General features: G+C 64.9%; 1 protein-coding gene across 1 annotated transcript; it reads left to right on the top strand.

Moving 5' to 3' along the window:
* The first annotated feature begins 15,024 nt into the window (after positions 1–15,024).
* LOC110597848 (uncharacterized) lies at positions 15,025–22,379 on the top strand. The gene is made up of 3 exons (XM_078052451.1): positions 15,025–15,060; positions 16,745–18,492; positions 18,831–22,379. The coding sequence occupies exons 1-2, from the start codon at positions 15,025–15,027 to the stop codon at positions 17,897–17,899; spliced, it is 1,191 nt and encodes a 396-aa protein (XP_077908577.1). The 3' UTR covers positions 17,900–18,492; positions 18,831–22,379.
* Positions 22,380–23,680: the final 1,301 nt, after the last annotated feature.

Here is a 23,680-nt window from a genome sequence, read left to right as displayed (position 1 = left end):
CAGGGCATGTGCCAAGATGAGGCCTGTCTGGGCTGGCCCCGGCCCCCCGGGCTTCTTCCAGGACCCTGCCTCAGCCCAGGGCGCCTCGGACTGAAGGGAGGCCCCAAGCAGGTGCCCCAGTTGGTGTCCAGCCCATGGCCTTGGCAGAGCTGGACACATGGACACTTTAAAGCTAGGAAGTTGAGTGACCATCCGAGGGAAGCTTTTGGGTCCTGGTTAGTGTGTGTGTGTGTGTGTGTGTGCATTCGTGTGTGTGCACTGGAGGGTGTGCACTGGAGGGTGTGTACATGTCCATGTACGTGTATGTGCACTGGTGTGTGTGCATGTTGGGATGTGTGTGCATTAGTATGTGTGTGCGTGTCGGTGTATGTGTGTGTGCACTGGTGTGTGTGCACTGGTGTGTGTGTGCACGTTGGTGGGCATGCACTGGTGTGTGTGCACGTTGGTGGGTGTGCACTGGAGGGTGTGCACTGATGGGTGTGTACATGTCCATGTATGTGTATGTGCACTGGTGTGTGTGCATGTTGGGATGCGTGTGCATTGGTGTGTGTGTGTGTGTTGGTGCGTGTGCACCGGTGTGTGTGCGAGCACACTAGACAAGAAGACCTGGGAGGGAGCCGGGAGGCCTGGTTCGCGCCCGCCCAGGCTCTGGAAAAGTCTGGAATCAGCTTCACCATAAGAGCTGGAGGAAGGGGTTTTAGAGATCTTTCTAGAAGTGCCTTATTTATCAGGTAACCTACTCTTCCGCAAATGCTCATAGAGCACCTACTACGCGCACTCCAGGCCCTCTGCCGGCTTGGCAAGTCGTGAACACGACACACAAGGTCCCTGTCCTGGTGGGGCTGTCCCCGTGGAAGAGCAGCCGGGGCTGCGAAACATACTGTGGCACTGACCCATCCCGGGGGACCTGGGCCGGGTGGGCCCTGCGGCAGGCTGGTCACCACGTGTTTTAGAAAAGGTCCCCAAACGGTCTGGGCTCACTGCGGCCTGTGCATCAGAACACACGGGGAGCCCGGGGACGGCTGTGACCCGCAGATGCACACCGACTCAACAGATGACCCGCGTCCCCAGCCTGGGCCTGGCTGCACAGTGGGTGCACCCAGTGGACAGGCGTGTGGCCCCTGTGGCCTCTCCTGGCCGCAGCCCGCTCACACTCAGACCTGCTGCCCTGGGCACTCCTCGAACTGGCTCCCTCTCGCCCTGTCACGAAGCCATCGCAGCTGCCCGCCCTGCTGAGCACCTACTGTGTGCCCGGGCCCCAGGTGCCTCACACACTCTCACAAGAGCCTGGCACAGAAGCACCGTTGCCCTGTTTTATGGACGGGGAACCCACAGCTCGGCCAGTCAGGGGCTGCCCAGGAAATGACAAGCAGGGCCCGGGTGACCTGGTCCCGGCTGCCACACCTGCTGCAGGCAGGACCTTCTTCATGGACATCCTCGAGGCTCTGACCAGGGGCCAGGCTGCCCGAGCACGGCCACCACAGATTGCCAGGGCACGAAGTTAGTTAGGAGGGCGGCTGCAGGAGCGGGCGGCCCAGGTTCAAATCCTGATTTCGCCACCTTGTCCCTGGGTGACCAGACGGCACCTGCTGCACCTCTGGGCCTCCACCTCCCCATCCGCATGGGGGCCCGGTAGCACCTGCCTGGCGGGTGGCCTGAGGATGCCGATTCCTGTGATGTTCTCAGAACAGCCCTGGACGCCGTGGTCCCTAAGTGTCGTTAAGAGGAACAAGTGATTCCTTGGATGCAGTGGGTGGCCCAAGAGTCGGGTCCCAGGCAGAACGAGAAGCCCAGACCCAGGACTCCTGTGGAGCGCTGTCCCCCACCGCTGACCAACATATTCCCAGCTCGGCCAAGGGGACAAGAGAGTCCCAGGCCTGGCCCAGGAGAAACGGGGGAGGGGGGCGGGCTGAGAGCCCCCAGGGCCAGGCCTCCGGTCCCTCCAGATCCCCTTTCGCCCTCTCTGGGGGCTGGTGCCCACCCTGCGCCAGAGGGCGCCAGCACATCTGTGGGCACCCAGCACCTGGACAGCAGGGCCCAGAGCAGCCCCCTTAGTGCTGAGGGGCCAATGGCTAGTGACCGGGGCCGCGGCAGGCGGGGGATGGCCAGGGACACTGGGCCTCCCAGCAGGAAGCACCGCTGGGCGAGTCCCCAGGGAGCTCTGGCCCTGGACCCCACATCCTGCCCTCGTCCCCAGGTGCCCACAGGCTGGATGCCCAGCTCACTCAGACCCCAGCTGCGAGGAGAAGCCAGCGTCCACGCCGACCTGGAGGCACATCCCCAAGACCAGCCCCCGCCGCCCCAGGGCAGCCCCCAGTTAGACAATAACGAACCGCCATAAAGAAAAGCCGCACAAGGAGGCTCAGGACCGCTGCACTGTGTCCCAGGGGAGGCGCCCTGGGTGCCCACCGGGGCCCTGCCCAGGCGCAGGTGCCAGGAGCACAGGCCAGTGGAGCCCCAGGGGAGGGGGCCAGGGGGCAGCAGCGCGCCCTGCTCGGTCAGTCCCAGGGAGGTGTCACACCTTGCTCCTCCCCACGGTCCCCCAACACAGGACAAACGCAGCAAAACCAGCCGGTGCCCACCACGCCGCTGGTCCACCAGCTCCTTCCAGTGGCCCAGAGACCACGAAGCCTGCGGCAAACGCGGCACAGACCAAGACAGCGGGACAGGCGGCCAGCTGAGAAGGCTCACTGGGGCCTGGGGCGCTGGTGGCCCCAGGCCCACCTCAGCCTGGCCACCCGCTGCACCGTGCCTGGGGCCAGTGTCCTGCTCTCGGGGCCACAGTCTGTGGTTATCGGGGTGGAGGGGACGGAGCTGGCCCTGATGGTCACCCTGCACTCTGGGTCCTGGTTCCCTAACCCGCCGCCAACCCCTCTTCCCTCCAGACCCCCTGCCTTGGGTCGGGCCCGGTCAGGCCCAGACAGACCAACGACAGCCCCGGGCTCCTTCCTGAGTCCAGGGCCTGGTGTCCAGGTCAGCTGCCATCTCGGTGGAGCCAGGAACGCATCCCCAGAGCCGTCCCGTCCCCTGTCACCGATGGCAGCACTGAATCAGAGGAGAGAGCAGGGTGGGCACAGGAAAGCGCAGGTGCCCAGCATGGGCTTGGGGCAGAGGCGGCCGCCCTGACAGCTTCCCTCCGCCAGAGCCCCAGAGCGCCGGGGAGCTGGGGCGGGACCCGGCGTCCACCCCGAAGCCCGTCGGCTCGAAGGTAGGCACGGTCAGACACCCCACGTCCCCTGACCCAGACCCCCAAGGCCACAGCTTGTCTCAACAGCTCTGAAGGCACAGACTGCCCAGCAGGCAGCCAGCCAGGCCAGGGCCAGTGTCTGGAGCCCACTGGGCCCGCAGGGAAGTGGCCTGAGGCAGCACCTGGAGGCAGCACCTGGAGGCAGCACCTGGAGGCAGGCACTGAACAGTCCCAGTGTCCAGATGAGGCCCCCTGAGGCAGGCCCAGAGATTCTGGGGACCCACACCCGTCACTGCTGCCACCCGGCTCTGACCTGACTCTCATGTCACCCCTGCAGAGAGCAGGCGAGGCTCACTCAGGAGACCCAGAGACAGGCGCGGGGTCCCTGGGAGCTCCCGCCACCATCCTCGGGCCAGGAGCCTGCAGTGGGGGAAGGTCTGCGTCCCCTACTGGCCTCGTCTCAGCCTGAGGTCCAGAGTGGGTGGAAAACTAGCTAGGGTCACACAGCAGGCTGGAGGCAGGCAGGAGCCCTGGGGTCCTTTGTCTCTGCCTTGCAGCTCAGCATAGCGCCCCACCTCTTGGCTTAGCGGAGCTACGAGCTGGGGTGGACACGGGGCGGGGGTGGGTACGGAAGCTTCTAGAACTCCCCACGCCCTCCCACAGCCCATGGGCTCACTGTGTGCAGACCCTCCCCTCCTACCCCAGCCTCACTCCTTCCCCTCCAGGAGCCCACAGCTCCCCATTTCACAGCTCAGCAAACTGAGACGCGGCGCGGCCCTGGGCGGACCTGGCCTTCCTGCTGCCCGCCCATCAGCCTCGCTGCACCTTGGGGACCACCTCTTCCCAAGCCTCGGCCCTCGGGGAGCCTCCAGTGGGTGGATGGGCCTCCCCGCCCACGCTCAGAGAGCAGAGGGACCCCAACACCCACACCCCCATCTCAGGAGGTGAGGGCACTTGGGAGTCAGGAGGGTGGGGCGCCCACCTCCCCCCGGGGCACACCCAGCGCCTCCTCTCCCTCCCTCCTGCTGGCTCCCCTCCAGGCCTGGCCAGTACCAGGCAGGCGACCCCCCTCACCAGGCCCAGGCCATGAATCCCACCTCTGTTGGGCACCACAGACCCCCCTTTCTCCTCCCCAAACAAACGGGGTCTTGAGCGAGACCCAGGGAGGAGCACACAGGCCCGTCTATTCCCTGGGCTGGCATGGCTGCCAGCAGGGGCGGGCAGCAGGCCGGGGCAGCGGTCGGTCCGCTCCACAGGCCCTGGAGGTCCAGCCCCTGAAATGGGGACTGGGCACTCTAAGCTCAGTCCTGGCAGCACTGGGACCAGCAGCCCCCTACCCAGGTGACCTAGAGCAGGCCCACACCGGTACGCCATGCCCTCTCCCTCCCTCCTCTGTGCCCTGCCGAGAATTACCCCAGATTCTCGAGAATCAAGTGGCCTGGCATCCTCCCTGCTGCTGGGGCTACCGTGGCCACAGGAGGAGATGCAGGCAGGAAAGTCCCCAGCACACAACAGGTGCTCAATTAAACCACTTTCTCCTCGGTCTTCTCTCTTTGGTTTTCTCTCTCTTTCCACCGAGAAGGTAAGAGGTGGAGTTGGCAGAATGGGATGTCAGAGACCCCGGACTGGCAGGGCAGACTAGGGCCGGTCCCAAGCACGTAAAATGTCCCCTATTCAGAAATCAAAATCTCAAGCCCCTCCAGGGCAGCAGTGAGGCCTCCCAGGACTGAGGGGACTGAGGGAGGGAGGGGACCTGGGAGAAATCTGTCAATCAAGTTCAAAGTCACTGCCTCCAGAAGCCCATTGAGAGATGCCCCCCCAAGACAAGTAAACTGAGGTACTGGGGGGAGAGGACCTGGCTGAGGTCACGCAGCCAGGGGCAGGCAGCTGAGTCCTTTAGATGATGCAGCTCTTCCACCAGAAGCTCCTCCTACAGCCCATCAGGAACCATCCGTGACCCGCCTCTGCATTCAGAGTCAAGGCCAGAACCTCCAGCCTGTCACCGCCAGACCCCAGAGGCCGAGGCAGGAGAACTGCCAATTTGAAGCCAGCCTCCTGGGCAGCTGGCAGGGTGACCGCCCATGCACTCACCACGTATTTTATTGAACATCTACTATATGCCAGGCCCCACTTGGGAGAGAGCAGGGAACAGGACAGAAAAGGCTGTCCTCAGGGAGCTGACACTCTACAGGGGCGGGAAGGCAGACAGCCACAACAGGACAGAAGTGCGCAGCCGTGGTGGAGCCATAAGGAAAGAGCCAGGAGGCCCGGAGCAGGGACAGGCGATCAGGGGGGGCTTCCCTGAGGAGGCGACAGTTAAAGAGCCAGGGGGACTGCAGTGAACAGAGGGACCAGCAGCTCGTGCAGAAGGAACAGCCACACCGGCAGGACACGCCCTCTCCCTCCCCCACAGAAGCACGTGGAGACGGGCCCGGCACACGGTGGCCACTGGGCACCACCTGCCACTGCCCCTCTGCTCCTCGCCTGCTCTGCTGGGAGGTGGGGAGCTGTGTGTCAAGAGAGCCCCGGGCCCGGTGACCCTCGTCCATTGTCATGGTCCCCATTTTGCAGGTGAGGAGACACCAAGGTCTCGCAGCGGGTCCGCAGGGGCGACTCTGGGACGTGGACCTGCCTGGTTGTCCCAGACCCCAGGCCCCGACGGCCTTGGTGGTGTCACTCACCACGGGGCCGGGCCCGTCCCAGGACGCGGGGACCCTGAGGAGCCTCGCCCAGCGAGGAGCCAGGCCCGGGTCTGGCCGGCCCAGGACCGCCCTCCGGGTCACCTGGGACACTCCTCTTCCCAGGGCCAGCCGGGAGTCCCCAGAAGACAGGGAGCCGGCCGGGCTCCCCCAGAGCCGACGCAGGGGGTCGCGAGTTCCAGGGTGGCCACGGCGGCTCAGCGAGACCCCGGCTCAAAATCAGAACCAAAAGGGCTGGGGGTGCCACTCGTGGTAAAGCACCCCTGGGTGCCACCCGGCACCAAAAGAGAGACCGAGGCACCCAGAAGGGCAAGAGCCAGGCCGCGGGCACCCTCCCCCGACAGCGGCAAGGCCGAGGCAGGTTCTCGACACCCCCCCCCCCCGTGCAGATGGAGAAACTGAGGCCCAGACACCCATCAGAGGCACCCGCCCCCGCAGGCCCGGGACCTGGCAGAAACCCCTGTCCCTCGAAAGACAGCCACCTGCCACTCCCCAGGCCCCTCCAGGGTGCCCCCTCCCGCCTCGCCCGGCCTGTGCCCTGTGGTGCCAAGGAGGTGACCCGATCCCCGACTGGTGATTTGCAGGTCCTCCCCACCCCAGGCCACTGGCTGTGCCCAGGCCGGGGTCCCACTGACCAAAGTGCCCCCAGGTTCCCAGGGCAGCCGCAGAGACGCCAGAGTCAGGGGACCTGTGTCCTAGGTTCCCTCCCGCTGGGCCATAGGTGCCCTGTGACCCTCAGGAGGCACTCAGCCTCCACAGGACCCGGGACTCCTCCTGCTCAGCAGGGGCCCAGGGTGGGGCTCAGGGACGCGGGTCTCGCAGGGGCACCCCAGCTCCCGCGCCCGTCGGAAAACCATTTTCCTAAAAGATGGCGGTGATGGTGGGGACGACTGGGACGCCACAGTGCACCAGGGGCCACACCAGAGCATCCCGAGCAGACCCCAGAACAGCGCCTGCCAGGCCTGAGCCCCCTCCCCACCAGGCAGAGGGAAAACGAGGCGCAGGGCCACAGAGGGAGACCGCCACCACCAGGGTCAAGACTCAGTGTCCTCGGAGGTGCGTCCTGTGATTCTTTCAATGACATGTGGCTTTGGGAGAACCTGTGGGGCCTGGGGACAGAGAGGACTGAATGGTGCTGGGTGGCAGAGGCCAGCCACCCCGCAGAAGGAGCTTAGCCCGTGGCCTGGACACTTGGCGCAGGGGCTGGGGGCCAGGCTGAGTTAAGTCCCCGGCCCTGGACGCGTCTGTGTGACCCCAGACCTGTCACTGCCCCCACCGGAGGTCTCAAAAGCAGGCAGCCAGCTGGGCCAGCAGGGGTCTCCGCAATCGCGGGGCAGGGAAGCATCGTGGGGGGACCTGAACAAGCCCAGGGACGCGCTTAGAGAAAAGGCGGGGGGTCAGGGTGGCAGTGAGGTGGGCCCCCTCCCCACAAGAAAGCCCCCCTGAACCCGTGACGGCCACACCAGATCCCCTGACCCAGCCCTCCCAGCACCGTCACCTCCCTTCCCGAGGGACCTGCACCCTCGGCAGCCTCGGCCGCCACGTGGGGACCACCGCATCCTGGAGACGCATCTCCCTCTGCTTAGCAACCACCAACACGGAGCCGGCAGCCGTCTCCTCCCCTCTCCATGGAGACCGCAAAGCCACCGAGGAGCTCCCTCGCACCGCCCGCCTGGACAACAGTTCCCTCCACGTGGCCACCACCAACACAGTGCGGTGACAGTGACAGCCTCTGGGCCTCTCCTCCCCAGGGCCGAACAGCGCCTGCCGCCTGCCGCCTGCCTGAGGCCTCCTCCCGTCAGGCCTCCTCCCTCCCGTCAGGCCGGGCTCCCTGCCGCCTCCCACCTCAGTGACAGGGACCAGGCCCCACCTGGACACTGCAGGCTGCACCCCCCAGTCCCCTCTCGGCCCCTCCGTTGGCCTCCCCTGCAAGGGAAAGGCCTCCACCAGGGGCAGGGGAGGCTGCCTTCCCCCAGGCCTCCCTCTGGAGGCCCCCAGCAGGTGCACAGACACCCCCTGCCCTGTGGGGGTGCAGGCCAGGCCGCTGCCCCTCTCTGCAGGGGAGGGAGCAGGACGGGGCTCTGACCCGCAGGCTTCCTCCCCACCCTCCCGCGGGCCTGTCCCAGCCCCCATCGGCCTGCGCTCTGGCAGCGGCCACAGAGGCCTCGGGGTGGGGGAGGCAGCCGGGTGCCTGTGGCTGGGGCAGGGGCGGCCAGGCAGGGAGGGACTCGGCAGCAGCCTGAGGCCGGCCACTGTGCGGGTTTGCCAGGCCAGGTCACGTGAGCGGTGCTCACATCCAGCCGCTCGGGCAGAGGACCCTGTCCTTACCAGGCATCTGCAGGCAAAGGGAACCTCCGTCCCTGACCTGGGTCTCAGGGAGGTGGCCAGGCAGCAGCGGCAGCAGAGGTGGCAATGGGGTCTCAGGTCCTGGCCCACAGCAGCCGCAGCTCCTCACCCAAGTCCTCTGCTGCCAGGAGGCGAGGGGGAGAGGGGGAGGGAGGGAGGAGGGAGGAGAGCAGGAGAGGGAGGGGACGGGGAGGGAGGAGGAACACCGAAGTGTTGAAGGGTACACTCACTTCTTTCTTGGGTTTCCCATGGCAACCAAATACACCACAAATGATATCAGTGTGAGCGGGAGGCCAGGGAGGGGACGGAGGGAGGGGAGAGAGATGGGGAGAGACCGAGAGACAGGCAGAGAGACCGGGAGACAGGCAGAGAGACGGGGAGAGAGGAGAGACAGGAGAAAAGTGAGGAGAGGTGGGCAGAGAAGAGGCGGCCTGCTCATGGCCGGCCAGAGGAGTCCAGAGACCAAGGCCTCAGGACAGATGCGGCTGAGGGCTCCCGTCTTAGGCTGTGGGGTTCAGAGGGAGGGGACAGGCCAGAGCCATGGGACTCTTTCCCAGTCCCCCACAGGAGGGGCAAGCGACAGACTTTTAGGAAACAACATGTCCCCCTCCGCTCCTTGACTAGGCCCCCGACTCCCTCCTGGGCCCCTGGCCTGGAGGTGCCTCCAAACCGTCCTCCCAGGGCCACACCCCACTCACAGCCACGGCCACACACCGCCCACAGCATGCCTCACCCTCACACTTGGGCACCCTCCAGTGCACACCCACCTCAGTGCCCAGCACATCGCCCTCCTGCTGGTCACCCAGATACTGGCACCGCACCCCCTCGTCAGCTGGGAGAAACAAAGACCCCCACCCCTCTCGTTCAGCACCCTACCGGGTTGGCACTCACCTCTGCCCAAGTGCCCAGCCTGTGCCCTGCCAGGTGTGACGTCTCAGCCCACCTCCCCCTGCCTGCTCCAAGAGCTGGGCACACCCATCTCCCCTCGCCACGCTCCCAGACAGGGGCCGGCAGAACTTCACCCATCTGCCAGCGCACGTGCATCCACAGGGGGCCCTCCCTGTCTGGCCCCACATCCGCCACCAGCCCAGATGGAACTGCAGCTCCCCTCCAGGCAGGGGCTCACACCTCGGCCCCCCCAGCCCTGCCATTCACAAACATATGGGACCCACCAAGGCTGGCAGCCAGCGACACCCTGCAGAACATAAACACTCCTGGCCCGGCTGCCTCCTCCCGCCCCCTCCCAGAGGCACAAACAAGGACGGGCTGCTCCAGAAACGGGCCCCAGCCCAGCCCAGGGTGTGCCCCTGACCCCATCCCCAGCCCAGGGCGCACCCCTGACCCCAGCCCCAGACCAGGGAGCACCCCTGACCCCCAGCCCAGCCCCAGCCCAGGGCGCACCCCTGACCCCCAGCCCCAGCCCCAGCCCAGGGTGCACCCCTGCCCCCAGCCCAGCCCCAGACCAGGGCACACCCCTGCCCCCAGCCCAGCCCCAGACCAGGGCGCACCTCTGGCCCCAGCCCAGCCCCAGCCCAGGGCGCACCCCTGCCCCCAGCCCCAGCACCAGCCCAGGGCCCACCCCTGACCCCCAGCCCCAGCCCAGGGTGCACCCCTGACCCCAGCCCAGCCCCAGCCCAGGGCGGACCCCTGGCCCCCAGCCCCAGCACCAGCCCAGGGCCCACCCCTGACCCCCAGCCCTAGCCCCAGCCAAGGGCACACCTCTGACCCCCAGCCCCAGCCCCAGCCCAGGGCGGACCCCTGACCCCCAGCCCCAGCACCAGCCCAGGGCCCACCCCTGACCCCCAGCCCCAGCCCAGGGTGCACCCCTGACCCCAGCCCAGCCCCAGCCCAGGGCACACCCCTGACCCCAGCCCAGCCCAGGGCGCACCCCTGACCCCAGCCCAGCCCCAGTCCAGGGCGCACCCCTGACCCCCAGCCCCAGCCCCAGTCCAGGACGCACCCCTGACCCCCAGCCTCAGCCCCAGCCAAGGGCACACCCCTGACCCCAGCCCCAGCACCAGCCCAGGGCGCACCCCTGACCCCCAGCCCCCAGCCCCAGCCCAGGGCACACCTCTGACCCCAAGCCCCCAGCCAGCAAGCACAGGACAGCACCCTGGCCCCCAGCCCCCAGCCAGCAAGCACAGGACAGCACCCTGGCCCCCAGCCCCCAGCCAGCAAGCACAGGACAGCACCCCTGGTCCCCAGCCCCAGCACCAGCCCAGGGCACACACCTGACCCCAGTCCCCAGCCCCAGCCCAGGGCACACCTCTGACCCCCAGCCCCCAGCACCAGCCAAGGGCACACCTCTGACCCCAGCCCCCAGCCAGCAAGCACAGGACAGCACCCTGACCCCCAGCCCCCAGCCAGCAAGCACAGGACAGCACCCTGGCCCCCAGCCCCCAGCCAGCAAGCACAGGACAGCACCCTGGCCCCCAGCCCCCAGCCAGCAAGCACAGGACAGCACCCTGGCCCCCAGGCCCAGCCCAGGGCACACCTCTGACCCCAGCCCCCAGCCAGCAAGCACAGGAGAGCACCCTGGCCCCCAGCTCCAGCCAGCAAGCACAGGACAGCACCCCTGGCCCCCAGCCCCCAGCCAGCAAGCACAGGACAGCACCCTGACCCCCAGCCACAGCCCCAGCCCAGGGCACACCTCTGGCCCCCAGCCCCCAGCCGGCAAGCACAGGACAGCACCCTGGCCACACATGAGACACACACCAAAACCCACCAGGCACACTCAGAGCCGACACACCCAGGGTCCAGCCAGGGAGCAGTCCCTCCCACAGCCCTGTCAACACAGCTGGGACACGGCAGACACATGGACACAGCCGCCCCCTACCTCGTGCACTGCCCAGCCCCAGGTTCTGCCAAAGGCACCCAAATACACACGCCCCCAGCGCAGCGCACCGACCGAGACCCACACGCCCCCCACCCGCGTCCCCCAGCCCACCCACACTCGGGGAGCCGCTCCCAGACACCGGGGCCAGGCAGGGGTGCCAACATGCCCAGCCCGCTCAGCTCACCCGCCACGGCGCTCCCGGGCTGCTCGGCCGGCGGCCCCCTGCTGTCCCCACCCGGCCGCCACCCCGGGAGCGCACGCTCAGGTCCCCCGCCCCGCGCCCGCCCCGCCAGCGGCTCCCGCTGCCGCGCACCGCGCCGAGCCCAGGGGCCGTGAAATTGGCTGCGAGCGTCAGCGGCGGCGGCTGCAAATTCCAAGCACCGGGAAGGAGGCGGAAGCGGCGGACGCACGGCGCCCAATGCGGCGGGGGTGGCCGGCCCCGCGGGGGCTCCCGAAGCGCGCTCCCGCCGCCGCAGTTCCCGCCCACCCCGGCGCGCGCTCGAGGCCGCCCAGCCGCTGCCCGCCGGCCCCGCACCTGCTTGTGCAGAGCGACCACCCCGCGTGGCGCCGCGCCACCGCCTCCAGGACGCCCTCCTGGCTCTCCCCTCCTCCACCCGGGCGGCCTCCTCTCCCACGCACAGCCGCAGCCCGGCTCCACCAAAGGAAGCAGAGGAGGGAGGGCAGTCGCTCGGTCCAAGGTGCTGGGCAGGCCCCCGCCAGCCCCATTCATCCCAACCCTCTGTGCCAAGCTTTACCCGCTGTGCGGCCTGGAACCCCCGAGCACAGACTCTGCCTTTGCCTCCTCATCTGTGCAATAGGAAAGGTGCTGAAGGGCAGCCGAGCCTCCGATGTGGGGCTCCCCGACTGGTGTGCGACAGCAGTCAATGAACAGGGAGATCATTAATCAGTATCGGCCTCTGTCTTGCTGCTGTGTCACTCAAAGCAGGGCTCTGCTCTGAGCACAAGCGCCTCCTCTGGAAAGAGGATGGCTCTGCCGCCTCCCTGGAGTCGGGGAGGAGTCCTAGAGACCCCCAGGGAACCGCCACAGACACCTCTGTGCCTCCGGCCAGCAATCGTGGGTGAATTAATCTCCAGAAAAGAATCAAAAATGGGGTCCCCAAACCAATGCTACTGAATCCAAGGCTGAACAGCGGAGCCCAGGAATCTGCATTTTAAACACAGGCAGCTCTTGACGCTCATGACCAAAGGGGAAACGCGATCTTAGCCCAGCAAATCCGGCCCTGTGTGGTGACCCTAGAGCCACGTGCCCAAATTCCCCTTCTCAAAATCCACTCCAGGCTGCTCTGCCTCGGGGCCCCTGCTCGTGGCCCTCAGGCTAGCAGGACTTCCAGCCAAAATTAAACCAGCAAACAGAAGGTGCCCATCCACGCCTGGCCCATGGCAGGTGCCCAGAGCAGAAGACATCCAGCCTCCCGGCCCTGCGGCGAGGCTGCCTCAGCACCTGGCCTCCAGCCGGCGGCACCAGCCCCTTCTTGCTCAGGTCACAGTCCAGTGAGGACATCTGTCAAGCAAGCCCTACTGTGTGCACCTGCCAGCCGTCACACACGTCCCATGTCTCCTTCAAAGCCAGGCTCCTCCAGGCAGGGACTCAGCCCCGGGGGCCCCTGCCTGCGCCCTGGGGCCAGCAGATCTCCTGGGGTAACACACACGCAGGAGAGTGTGTCTGTGTGTACACGGTCCGAATGGGAAACGCATCGATCCATCCTCAGTCGCATGCAGATGAAAGGAATTGGTTCAACAAGTATTTTTTGAGGCATACGGAGCTGACAGGCAGAGAGAGAGCCGGACACAGCTCAGCTAGCAGATCTGTGAAGTCCCCGCAGGTGACAGGACAGGCTGGGAAGGGCCCGAGGCTGGTGACCTGCAGCCTCCGTCTCGACAAGACCCAGGGAGAGCCGTACAGAGGCCAAGGGGGAAACCGAGTCAGGTCTGAAACTTGGGGCAGAGCTCGGAGCAGGCTGGTCAGGGGGACCTGGGGATTTGCTCCCCAGGTCCCCGACCCCCAGGGGCAGTGACCACTGGGCAGGTCCATGCAAGCACACACACGGACACACAGACGCCCCCCCACAGCCCCACTGCACAACCCAGCAGCAGGTAGGCAGCCCCCGGCCTCGCCACAGCTGAGGACTGGGACTCAGTTCCAGTGCATTTCAGAAGTGGAGGAAGGAGACAGACACACAGCCCAGACAGGGACACACAGCCACAGCCAAGACCCACGCCAGGGCCCCAGGAATGAATGACCAGTCAGACAGGAAGGAGGAGGGAAAGAACCCAACCCAACTATGTGCCAGACAGCATGCTACACCCAGGTGAGGAATTTGGCAGGACCGTCCTGACTCTCAAGGAAACAGGACCTTAGGGAGGTGCCAGGGACACACACGGATGAGGACCAGGGGCAGGGTTTGACCCCTGAGCCCCGATTCCTCTCACAGGCAAGATAGGGGAGGTGGCAGGTTAGTCCAGGGGAGAGCCCAGGGGCAGAGGCCGCCCTCAGGAAGACACGGGTCCCCGTGAGGAGGAGCACAGGAGGAACCAGTCAGGGGCTGGGCAGGAGGACCTGGACCCAGGAGCCCTCCCCAAGGCCTCCTTCCTGTCCTCTGTCCCTGCAGCCATGAAAATGGCTTCCCCACCCACTGCTTCCCTGCAGCATGGTCACAGTCCCCATGTATAGATGACCACACGAGGCCCAGAGAGGCCCTCGGCGAGATGACAGGGCCAGGCCCACCTGGCGAAGAAGTTCAGCGGTAAATGGTGCTGGTTCCAGAGTCCCCCTGCAGGGATTCCAGTCCTGGCTGCACGGCTGTGTGGCCACGGGCTGCTCTGTAACCTCTCTGTTTCTTGTCTCTGAAATAGCCCCTACTGCAGAAAACTTTTCTGGGATGAAACAAATGCCAAGTGCTGTTTGTAAAGGGCTACACACCAGGCCTGGCTCTCGGTACCATTGTCATGGTCACCACCGTAATCACTGTTGTTGCCATGAGCAGCATGGGGCCCAGACGGCTTCCTCTGACCAGACAGAGGGCTGCCTGGGAGGCTCTCCAGTGCCTTTTCGGCCTTCCCTGGGGACTGTGCGCAGGGCCGGGGGCCGGAGAGGGGCCCTCTTATTCCAACCCCTGGACGCCGTCCTCAGAGCAGTGGCAGGCCTGGGGCCAGCTGCGAGCCAGGAGGCTGATCTAATCAGAGGCCGCGCTGGGGCGGCAGGAGACGGCTGGAGCTGACCCCCTGGGCTGATCACGCCCTTCCTGAGGAGGCCTTTCCACCCAGGCTCGGCCACACATGCCACGCGGCTCAGTGGCACATGGGGTGGGGGCCGGGCGGGAGGGAAGACTGGGCCCAGAGCACTGCAGCCGGAGCAGGGCGCAGTGACAGGGACAGGTACTGCCTTGGACTGCCCTGGAAGCCAGATTCACGTTTGCTCACTAAAGCCTCAAAGGCAAAGCAGCCTCTGCCCTCCACAGACAGGCCCCGGGGGACACAGAGCCAGCAGGTGGCACAGGTGGCCCCAACCCCAGTCTGCTTCCCAGGCAGACTTCCTGACCCCACGAAGAAGGATCAAACGTGTCCCAGGAGCCACCCTTGAGGGGAACTCCCATGGAAGAGTGAGTGGACGGGCCTCAGTTTGCCCATCTGTCAAATGTGCCCATCACAGTGGCCAGCCCGGCCGCCTCACAGACTGCCACAAGGACCCAAGGAAGAAAGGAAGTCTTTGCAGAGTTAGGCTTCATCTGAAGGAGGAGCAGCTGCCCGGGGCCAGGGACACGGGGACAGAGCTCATGGGAGTGGAGCCCCCTCCCCGAGGGCCAGCACCAGCACCCCCTGGAGGCCACCGTCGCCCATGACCCCCTCCCTCTCCAGCCCTCCCAGGCTGCGGAACAGAGAGCCCTGCTCAGAAGGGTGGCCGAGGGCCTGAGGCACAGAGCACCCAAAGTGGCAAAATGAGATTAGAAGCCAAGGTGTCCCTGGCTGTGGCGGTCAGCAGTTGTCACATGCATTTACATTCACAGGCACACTCACTAGGACACAGGTGCCCCGAAGTGGCTGGGACAGGAAGGGGAAGAGGGGCCGGACAGAAGAGCCACCGTGTGGGGGCAGAGGAGATGCACTTCTCAGGGGCACAGGAGGGGACTCCCACACCCGCTCAGGCCACTGGGAAATGGGGCCTCTGGGGAGGGACCGCCCACCTTGTGGCTCCGTCCCCCTCCTCTTATCCCCCGAACACACAGGGGCATGACCCCACTCAGTGCCACACACAATGACATCACACTCGCATACTCTGGACAGTGGGGGTGGCCCCTCATGCCGCTGTCCCAGTGACGTCACCAGCAGCCCAGAGTTGATGTCACACCCCAAGGTTCTCACTGATGTCACCATACTTCTCCCTGATGTCCCCTTTCAGTCACTCCTCTTTCTCCTGCCCAGGGGCTCATGGCCCAGAGGCCCCCACGTCCACCCCTATGTAGCCATAGCCCACAGCTTGCTCAGGACAGTGTCCATGTGCTCACCCCCTCACCAGGCACGTTTACCTACCTGAGCGCCCACACGCCCTGCCCATGACCTAGACATGTTACATCCCACAGGTGTCCACAGGCTAGAGAAGCGGGGTGGGAGCCAGGCACGCACACACACACCCACACACACTCCTGCCAGCGCTCCCAGCCCCCACGGTGCTGCCGCTCAGATTCAAATGTCCCTCAATAACTCACACCTGCCGTCTGGGCTGCAGCTTCCACCACCCTCCCCTGGGCGGGCGGGCGCGGCCAGCAACTGCCCCTTCCCCCAGCTTCTCGCCTCCGACAGCCTGCTGACAGTGACAGCCGCAGCCTGGACACACGCGCGCGCACACACACACTCCAGCCCAACACCTGTGTCACCCAGCAAGGGACCCAGCCAGCAGTGCCCTCCAGAAGCAGCTGCTGGTGAGGGAGGAGCTGGGGGAGGGGGCATGGAGGGAGCCCCCAGCTGCAGAAAGTGCCCTGAGTACCACAGTCCCCTGAGCTGAGCCAGGGTACACCACCATCCCTGCTCATCTCCGTCCTCAGGCATGCCTGACACACCACAGCCTGGTGGCCTCTGTCCCAAACACAAGCTCCCCAAGTGCCCATATGCACCCACACACAAGCACATGCACAACCCCACGCAACAGCTCTCTCCCTCCAAACAGTCCCAGGAAACCCCGCTGGGCCACCAAACGTGCGCATGTGTGTGTGCGCGTGTGCACTGAGATCCGCGTCTACCCATGTCCACGCAGGGCACATGCGTCCCTCCCCACCTGCATGCACTGCCCCAGCCAACACGCCCACCCCTCCCCCTTCCCAAGACAGTTGCTGGAGCCCACATGCAAACACACACTCGGGCGCGCACACACACACACACACAAACGCGGACACACACACACAGACACACAGAGCCAGCAGTGGCCCAGGCTCTGCCAGAGCTGCAGGCTCTGCCGATTTCTGCTGCTCCCTGCAATACCTCCCTGCTTGCCCCACACCAACCCAGCGCAGGAAGGGGCAAGCCTTTGCCAGGGTCCCCACCCCCCAGTTCTGTCCTCCTACCAAACCCACCTCCCTGCTGCCGGGGCAGGGGGAGAAAGCCCCACCCTGGCCCCCTCCCCCTGGGACGGCCACCCCGTATCCGTCAATCCCCCCTTACCAGTTGGAAGATGAATTCCTTGACCAGCAGAACCCCCTGACACGGGGTGGGGGGAGGGACTCCGATTGCCAAAGAGAGGGGCAGAGAGGTGCGGTGTGGCACTGGCGAGCACAACCATCCACCATCAAGCCTCTGCACCACCACCCCAAATGCTCACCTCGCCGCTCGTCCTTCGTGTCCTCCCACCTTGCCTCCGCCCACCCCCACCCCCACTACCCCCATGCAAGGTGGTCCCCTGGGGGTCTCAAGGGGATCCCCAAACCAGGAAGAACTGGGGGTGGCTCTCCTGGTCTCATCCTCCCCCTTCTGGTCCTCCTCCAAGCCCCACCTCCGCTGGCGGAGGGGGGTCTCCTCCGGCTCTTGCCCGGGCTCCCACAGTCCCCGCCGGCCACCAGCGCTCAAATCTGGAGGAATTCACTTACCCCCAGCCCCAGCCGAGATCCGGGCGACCGCCGCCTCCGGGCAGCGGCGGCTGCGGGCCTGCGCGCGGGTGCGAGTGTGCGCGGCGCCTGGCGGGCTCGGCGAGCCCGGCCGTGGCTCTATGCGTGTCGTGTGTCTGTGGCGTGGCCCGTGCGTGTGTCTGTGTGTGTCTGTGAGCGAGCGTGTGCGCGCAGACACCGCCGCCCCCGCCTGCCCGCCGCCGCGCCTCTGCCTCGGCGGGGCCGGGCGCCCGGGAGGGGCCGCGCGAGCGTGCGTCAGGGGCCGCGGCGCCGTCTGTCCGTGCGCCCTCGCCCGCCGCGCCCGGCTCCCTCCGCAGGCCTTCCCGCAGCAAGCCCCTCCGCCCCTCGGCCGCGAGGCCCCGCGGACACACGCACACTCACGGACACACACCCGCCGGGCGGGGGCCTCGCCGGCTCCGCTGCTGCAGCTGCGGCGCCCTGGGAGGCGGCGGCCCCGCGGCCCCGCGGCCCCGCTGAGCCTGGGCACCCGCTGAGCGGGCCCCCTGCACTGCTCACCCGGCGGGGTCCGGGTCCCGTCGCCACCGCGCATTCAACAGCTGGAGGCAAACTTGCAGCCGGGCGAGCCGCCCCGGGTGCGCAGCGCCCCCCAGCGACGGCCCGCTTCGCTCCCGCCCAAGGACGCCCCCATCCCGGGACCCGCCTCCACCCCTGGACACCCCTCCGCCCCACCCCCGCCCCTCCGCGCCCTGATCTTTAACCCCGCGCTCCACCGCTGGGCATCAGTGACGTGTGGCTGCTGCGTGCCATTTTACAGGCGGGACAACTGAGTCTCCCCAAGGTTACACAGCGAGCTTGCTGAGTCTTAGTCTCCAGGTCTCCCTGGCTCGTGCCCAGGCTCTCAGCGGCCGTCCACTGCTGTTCCTATCCCCCAGGAGTATCCCCAGGAGGATTCTGGTTTCTGTTGCAGCCGGGAGAAGCTGCATGCTGCTCCTTGCCCCAGTCCCACCACCTGCAAAGGGGTGCGCGCTGCTAGGAGGAGGTGGGACACGCAGGGAGAAGCCCTGGCACCGATGGGGTCTATGCCCCTGCGCTTGGACACCTAGCACCTGGTGGGAGTCTTTGCTCATGTCAGGCGCCTCCTCCCTGCCGCGGTGACCCAAACTCAGACAGTTGAGCCGGGCCGCCGGCAGGCCCTGTGCATCTCAATCACGCCGGTACCTGTCCTCAAGGGTTGCGCTACGGTTCAGACCCGACTGCAGGCGCTCCAGCGGGGGCATCTCATCCAGACCCGGAATACCGCCGCTCGGGCTGAATCTTGACGAATGAATGAGAGTTGGCTAGCTGAAGAAGGTAGGGAGGGGTGTCCCCGGCTGTGGCGACCGCGGGGACAAGGCAGAGGTGGGAAGCGACCTGGGGCTGTACAAGGAACTCCATGGAATTGGGCACCACTAGAGGGGAACGAATAGCTGCTCAGAAATGGCTCCTTCTGTCATCTGGGGCAGGAAAGCCACCCTCCTAGCAGCGCGCTCTCCTTTGCAGGTGGCACCGGCATGTGTGGGCTTGGGATGGGGAGTGGGACCGGGGCACGGGGCAGCATGAGGCTCTCTGGGCTGCAATAGAAACCAGGAAAGCCTCCTGGGGGCTGGGAGGGCAGACAGGCGCTGGGATGTGGCCACTCTTTATCTCAGGGACCAACTGCTGGACGTTCCACCGCTGCCCTTCACACCTGCACCCAGACTGCGTGGCACACTCCTACCTACCCTTCAAGGTCCTCCGCTGCATACCCAGAACCTTCTGCTGTCTCCACTCTCTAATCTGAGCCCTCTTAGAGGGCAGGGGAGGTATGGCACACACTGCGTCCCCCACATCAAGCAGGGTCCCAGCTCTGCGTCTGTGCCACAAGAGCCCTCCCCAGTGCCCCGCCCCCTCCAGGCGGAGACACGACGGCCTCCGCGCCCTCTGGTGGATCTGGCGCGCAACTGCAGAGAACTCTGCCTGCCGCTCCAGTCTCCGCGGTTCCCTGAGGTCGGGCTCTGGCAAAGGTCTACCTCTTCAGCTCCTGCCCAGGAGACTGAGCAGTGCCCCCCAAAGACTGCCAGGCATCGAGCGGCAAAAGGCATCTTCTGGTTCCATCTGCGTGACTTCCCAGTCTGCTGAGGGCAAGTCACCACCTCTCTGAGCTGCTGTTTCCCACTGACAATCCCAGGGCATGTCTGCATGGGCACTCCCTCCTTCTTGGGACCCCCATGTCCAGCTGTATTAGCTCAGAAAGGGACTGAGTTCTAAAACAGTTGCCCTTGGAAGACTTTTGCCCTTCCTGGACAGATGTACACTGGCACGGGTTTCAGACTGAGCTCAGTTGCTGCCATCATAGAAGATGGAATGACCTGGGCTGAGGGTCATGGTGGACCACACCACCTGGATACTTGGTCTTTCTTTAGATCAGTGCAGTACAACAGAGCATTTCACCACAGTGGAAGTATGAATAGCTGCACTGTCTGATACAGTAGCCACTAACCCCATGTGGCTACTGAGTGGTTAAAATTGTGGCTAATAGGACTGTGGAACTGAATTTTTAATTGTTATTTGTATTGATTTAAACTTAAACAGTTATGTGTTGCTTGTGGCTACTGTGTTGAACACTGCAGAGCCAGAAAAGCCATCACCTCCTTGCTGAAATAGAGCCCAGGTAAGCCAGGCACAGCTGCATGCACCTGTAACCCCAGCTACTTGGGAGGTTGAGGCAGGAGGATCACAAGTTCGAGGCCAGCCTCAGCAACTTAGCAAAACCTTGTCTCGAAATTTAAAATAATAATAATAATAATAATAATAATAATAATAATGGCTCGAGGTATAGCTTAATGGTAGAGCCCCCTGCATTCAATCACCTGCACTGCAAAGGTCCTCTGCTGCATACCCAGACCAAAAAAAAAAAAAATTAATAGAATTCAGATAGACCTAACACACACACACACACACACACACACACTCACACACTCCCTGGCCAGGCCATGGTGCAGAGGGGATTGAGACAAATGTGGGCAGCGACTGTCCATCTCCACAGAAGTGGTTTCAGTCAGGCCTCCTCATCTTTCACCTAATCACTGCCACAACCTCCTCCTCACTTACACTTTTAAACCCTGCAGTTGTGCCCGGAGCCCACGCAGCGTGCAAATAGACTTCACTTTTGATTGGCAGCAGTTCCCTAGGTGCTCATTTTCTGCAGAGCGTCAGGATGGATTGGTGATGCCTGCCTTGGGTTCCGATTCAGACACACAGTAAATCCCTCTGCTAGAGAGCAAAGCCCAAACTCCCCCCACGCCCAAATAAGGCACTCCACAGTCAGGCACGCCCTGACTCACCCTCCAGCATCTCCAGTACCACCCTACACCTGCTCTGTGTCCAGCAGCACCAACACCTGCCCTTTCCAGAACATTCCATGAGTCTGCCATCCCATAATCTCCATGCCTGCTGGGTGCGGTGGCACCTACTTCTAATCCCAGCTGCTCTGGAGGCTGAGGGAGGAGATGGCAAGTTCCAGGCCAGCCTGAGCAACTCAGCAAGGCCCTGTCTCAAAGAAACTCAAAGGGGTGGGGACGTCTCTCAGGGGTGGGGCGCTTGCCTGGCCTGTGCAAGGGCCCAGGGGTCTATCCCCAGTTCAGCAAAAATCATCATCCTCATCTCCACACCTGGGCTTCTGATGGTGCTGTTCCCTCGGCCTGCGGACACTCTTCTCCTCTCAGGTCCTCTCCCCACGTGTCTACTCCAAGTCCATCTCCAGGTGGAACCCGAAGGCCATCCGGAAGCCTCCCCTGACCGCCCCTCACAGAGCTGGCCAACCTACTCCTCCCTCCGCGGGCTCCCGCCACAGTCAGGAGGAGTTACCGACAGCTGCATGGTATTATGTCATTTACTCTCCGTGTCCCTCCCCGACTCTCCCTTCACCCCACCCTCTGCCAGACACTGCCACGGGTCCACGGCTTGCTCGGGGACAGGCACTGTGCGGAGGCTGCGACATTATTCTCATGAAGGAGCTGCAGAAGTGGACACTGGGGGTTCTGTCCTGGGCACCCAGCATCTATCCTCCCTCCCATCCACCCCCGGTTCCCTCCCTCCCCACTGCCATGGACGGCCATGGTGAGATGGAGTCACGATGCCCATCTCTGCCCGACCTGGGTCAGCGGGACTGTGGGCGGAATGATGTGAGCCCACCCAGGGATTTCAATGCCAGATGACACAGGCCGTCCTTCCTGGACCTCTGGGCTACACCTCAGGCCCCCACCCTCACCCCCTCCCTGGGGGGCAGAGGAGCCGCCCCCAGCAGCCCACCAAGAAGTGCCCTGGCCAGACGGGGCTCACAACCAAGGAACCCCACTGGCTGGCCACGCGGCCTTGGGGATGTTTCTCCGGCAGATCTTTCCTTCCTTGGGGCCCCTAGGGCAGGAGGACCAGGAGGACCAGGGGGACCAGAGGAACAGGGGACGCTGGGAGCCGAGCCGCGCGGCGGATCAGACAAGATGCGCCCTCCCTACTCAGGTGGAGTGGTTTTGCGCTGGGTCCCCACGGCATTTTGAATTGATGCTAAGAAAAAATAGGTTAAGTGATTCTTTTGGAGAAAGAAATGCGCGCGCGCACGTCCACGCGCACCCAAGAGCACAGAAGGGATCCCACTCCGGTTTAGGATCTAGACCCAAACCTCAAGCTTTCAGCTGGCACCGAGGGCCCTGGAGGAGGAGCAGGGAGGAGAAGAAAGGACCCCGCCGCCCTGCCCACCGGGGACCACCCTGCCCACCGGGGACCGCCCTGCCCACCAGGGGGCCGCCCTGCCCACGGCGGACCGCTCCATCTGGGGGCATTTTGTCTTCCACACGCTGTGGCAGGGCTGTCAGCAAGACGATGAGAGTGGCTATGAGGGGGATGGGAAGGGGAGCCCCCCAGGGGGCCTGCTTGGGAAGAGATTCTGGAGAACGTCCCTTCCTACAGGGACCCGCGGCATTTGGCAGGGCAGTAAGCCCCTCCCTCACTTCCGCCCCCTGCCCCCTGCCCATCCTCATCGCCACACCTGGGCTTCTGGTGGTGCTGTCCCCTCGGCCTGCGGACACTCTTCTCCTCTCAGGTCCTTCAGAACAGTGTGCGGGTGACCACATTAGTCCCGTTGTTGGGTAAGGAGCCACCTCAAACCTCGGTGGCTTGAATCAGCAAAAAATAACTAAATAAAAGAGAAGCTTACTATTTCAGTCTCTGTGGCCTGGGATTGTGGGGCGGGGGTGGCTCCGACTTGAGGGGCTTGTGAGTTTGCCATCGAGAAGTCTGGCCGGGCCCCGACGCCACCCCAGGACTGGTCGCGGCTGAGGGTGTGCCCAGCACGGCTGCCCCAAGGGGCCGGCAAGCGGGGCTGGCTCTTGGTTGGGGGCCTCAGTTGCTTGTCACATTGGACGGCTCCACAGGACTGCCTGGGTGGCCTCAGGACTGGCAGCTGCCGCCCAAGACAGGGGCCACCGTGTCTTTTACAAGTCACCCACTGTCACGTCTGCAGTGTCCTGTTGTCACACGGGTCCCCCTGCTCACGGTGGGAAGGCCACACAAGGGATGTGGACCTCAGGAGCCAGGGCCGTCTGGAGGCCAGGAGGTTTGAGATGGGTCGCTGGTCACCTAGTCCTGCAGGCAGATGGGCCAAGGGAGGGCAGCAGTGAGGTGGGGCCGGAGCAGGACCCTGGGGTTCCCGCGTCTGTGTTCTCCGTAGCCCACGAGGCCAGGGAAGTGCCAGACTAATGGGGACAAAGGTGCATGCAGAGATCCTCATGAGGCTGGACAGGAGAAAAGGGTGCCCAGCCATGGGGCCCAGTGTCCCTGTGAGGCCTGCGCCACACTCTGGGGGTAGTATCCAGGTGGATGCCCTCGGATCCAAAGGTCCCACAGTGGAAGGGGACCCACAAGATCCCACTGGGGTGCTGGCGGCTCCCTGCCTACCTGGCCCAGGGCTGAGGTTACTGGGCAGTCAGGTTTGCTAGGCCACCACCCTGCCAGTCGGGGTAAAGCAGCCCAGGAACGTGCCCCAGGACATCAGGGGGACTCCTGTCCCCCTGCTGATCCATCTGGTACCTCCACTAAGACCTGAGCAATCCTGTGTCTGACCCAGGTCTGTGCCCTGGGTGCCCCAAACAGGGTCAGACGGTGGGTGTCCCCACCCCACCCCAGCAGGTCCAACAGAGGTGGGGTCTGCAGGGCATGGACAGCCCCGCGGCGGACCACCTCCCCGGCCCTCGGACCCAGCGGTCCCGAGACACCCCAGGAGGCGCTGGATCGGGTGGAGGGGGCGGGGCTCTCCGCAGCGACCTGCCCAGCTGCCCAGCAGACAGGGCCTCCGAGCCCTGCACCGTTGGGCGTCTGCCATTTGGGCGTCTGCCATTTGGGCCCGGGCACCCTTGTGCAGAGTTCCAAAATCCCTCCATCCTGGGATCCTGCTGCCACAGCAGGGATGGCGAGGTGAGCCTGGCAGCCGGTTATTAAACCCTCTATCTGGCTCTGCCTGGGGACG

This window comes from Ictidomys tridecemlineatus, chromosome 6 (genome assembly GCF_052094955.1).
Source record: "Ictidomys tridecemlineatus isolate mIctTri1 chromosome 6, mIctTri1.hap1, whole genome shotgun sequence".
NCBI lineage: Eukaryota > Metazoa > Chordata > Mammalia > Rodentia > Sciuridae > Ictidomys > Ictidomys tridecemlineatus.
The sequence above is the reverse complement of the archived record's forward strand: the minus strand, read 5'-3'. Positions and strand labels throughout refer to the sequence as shown.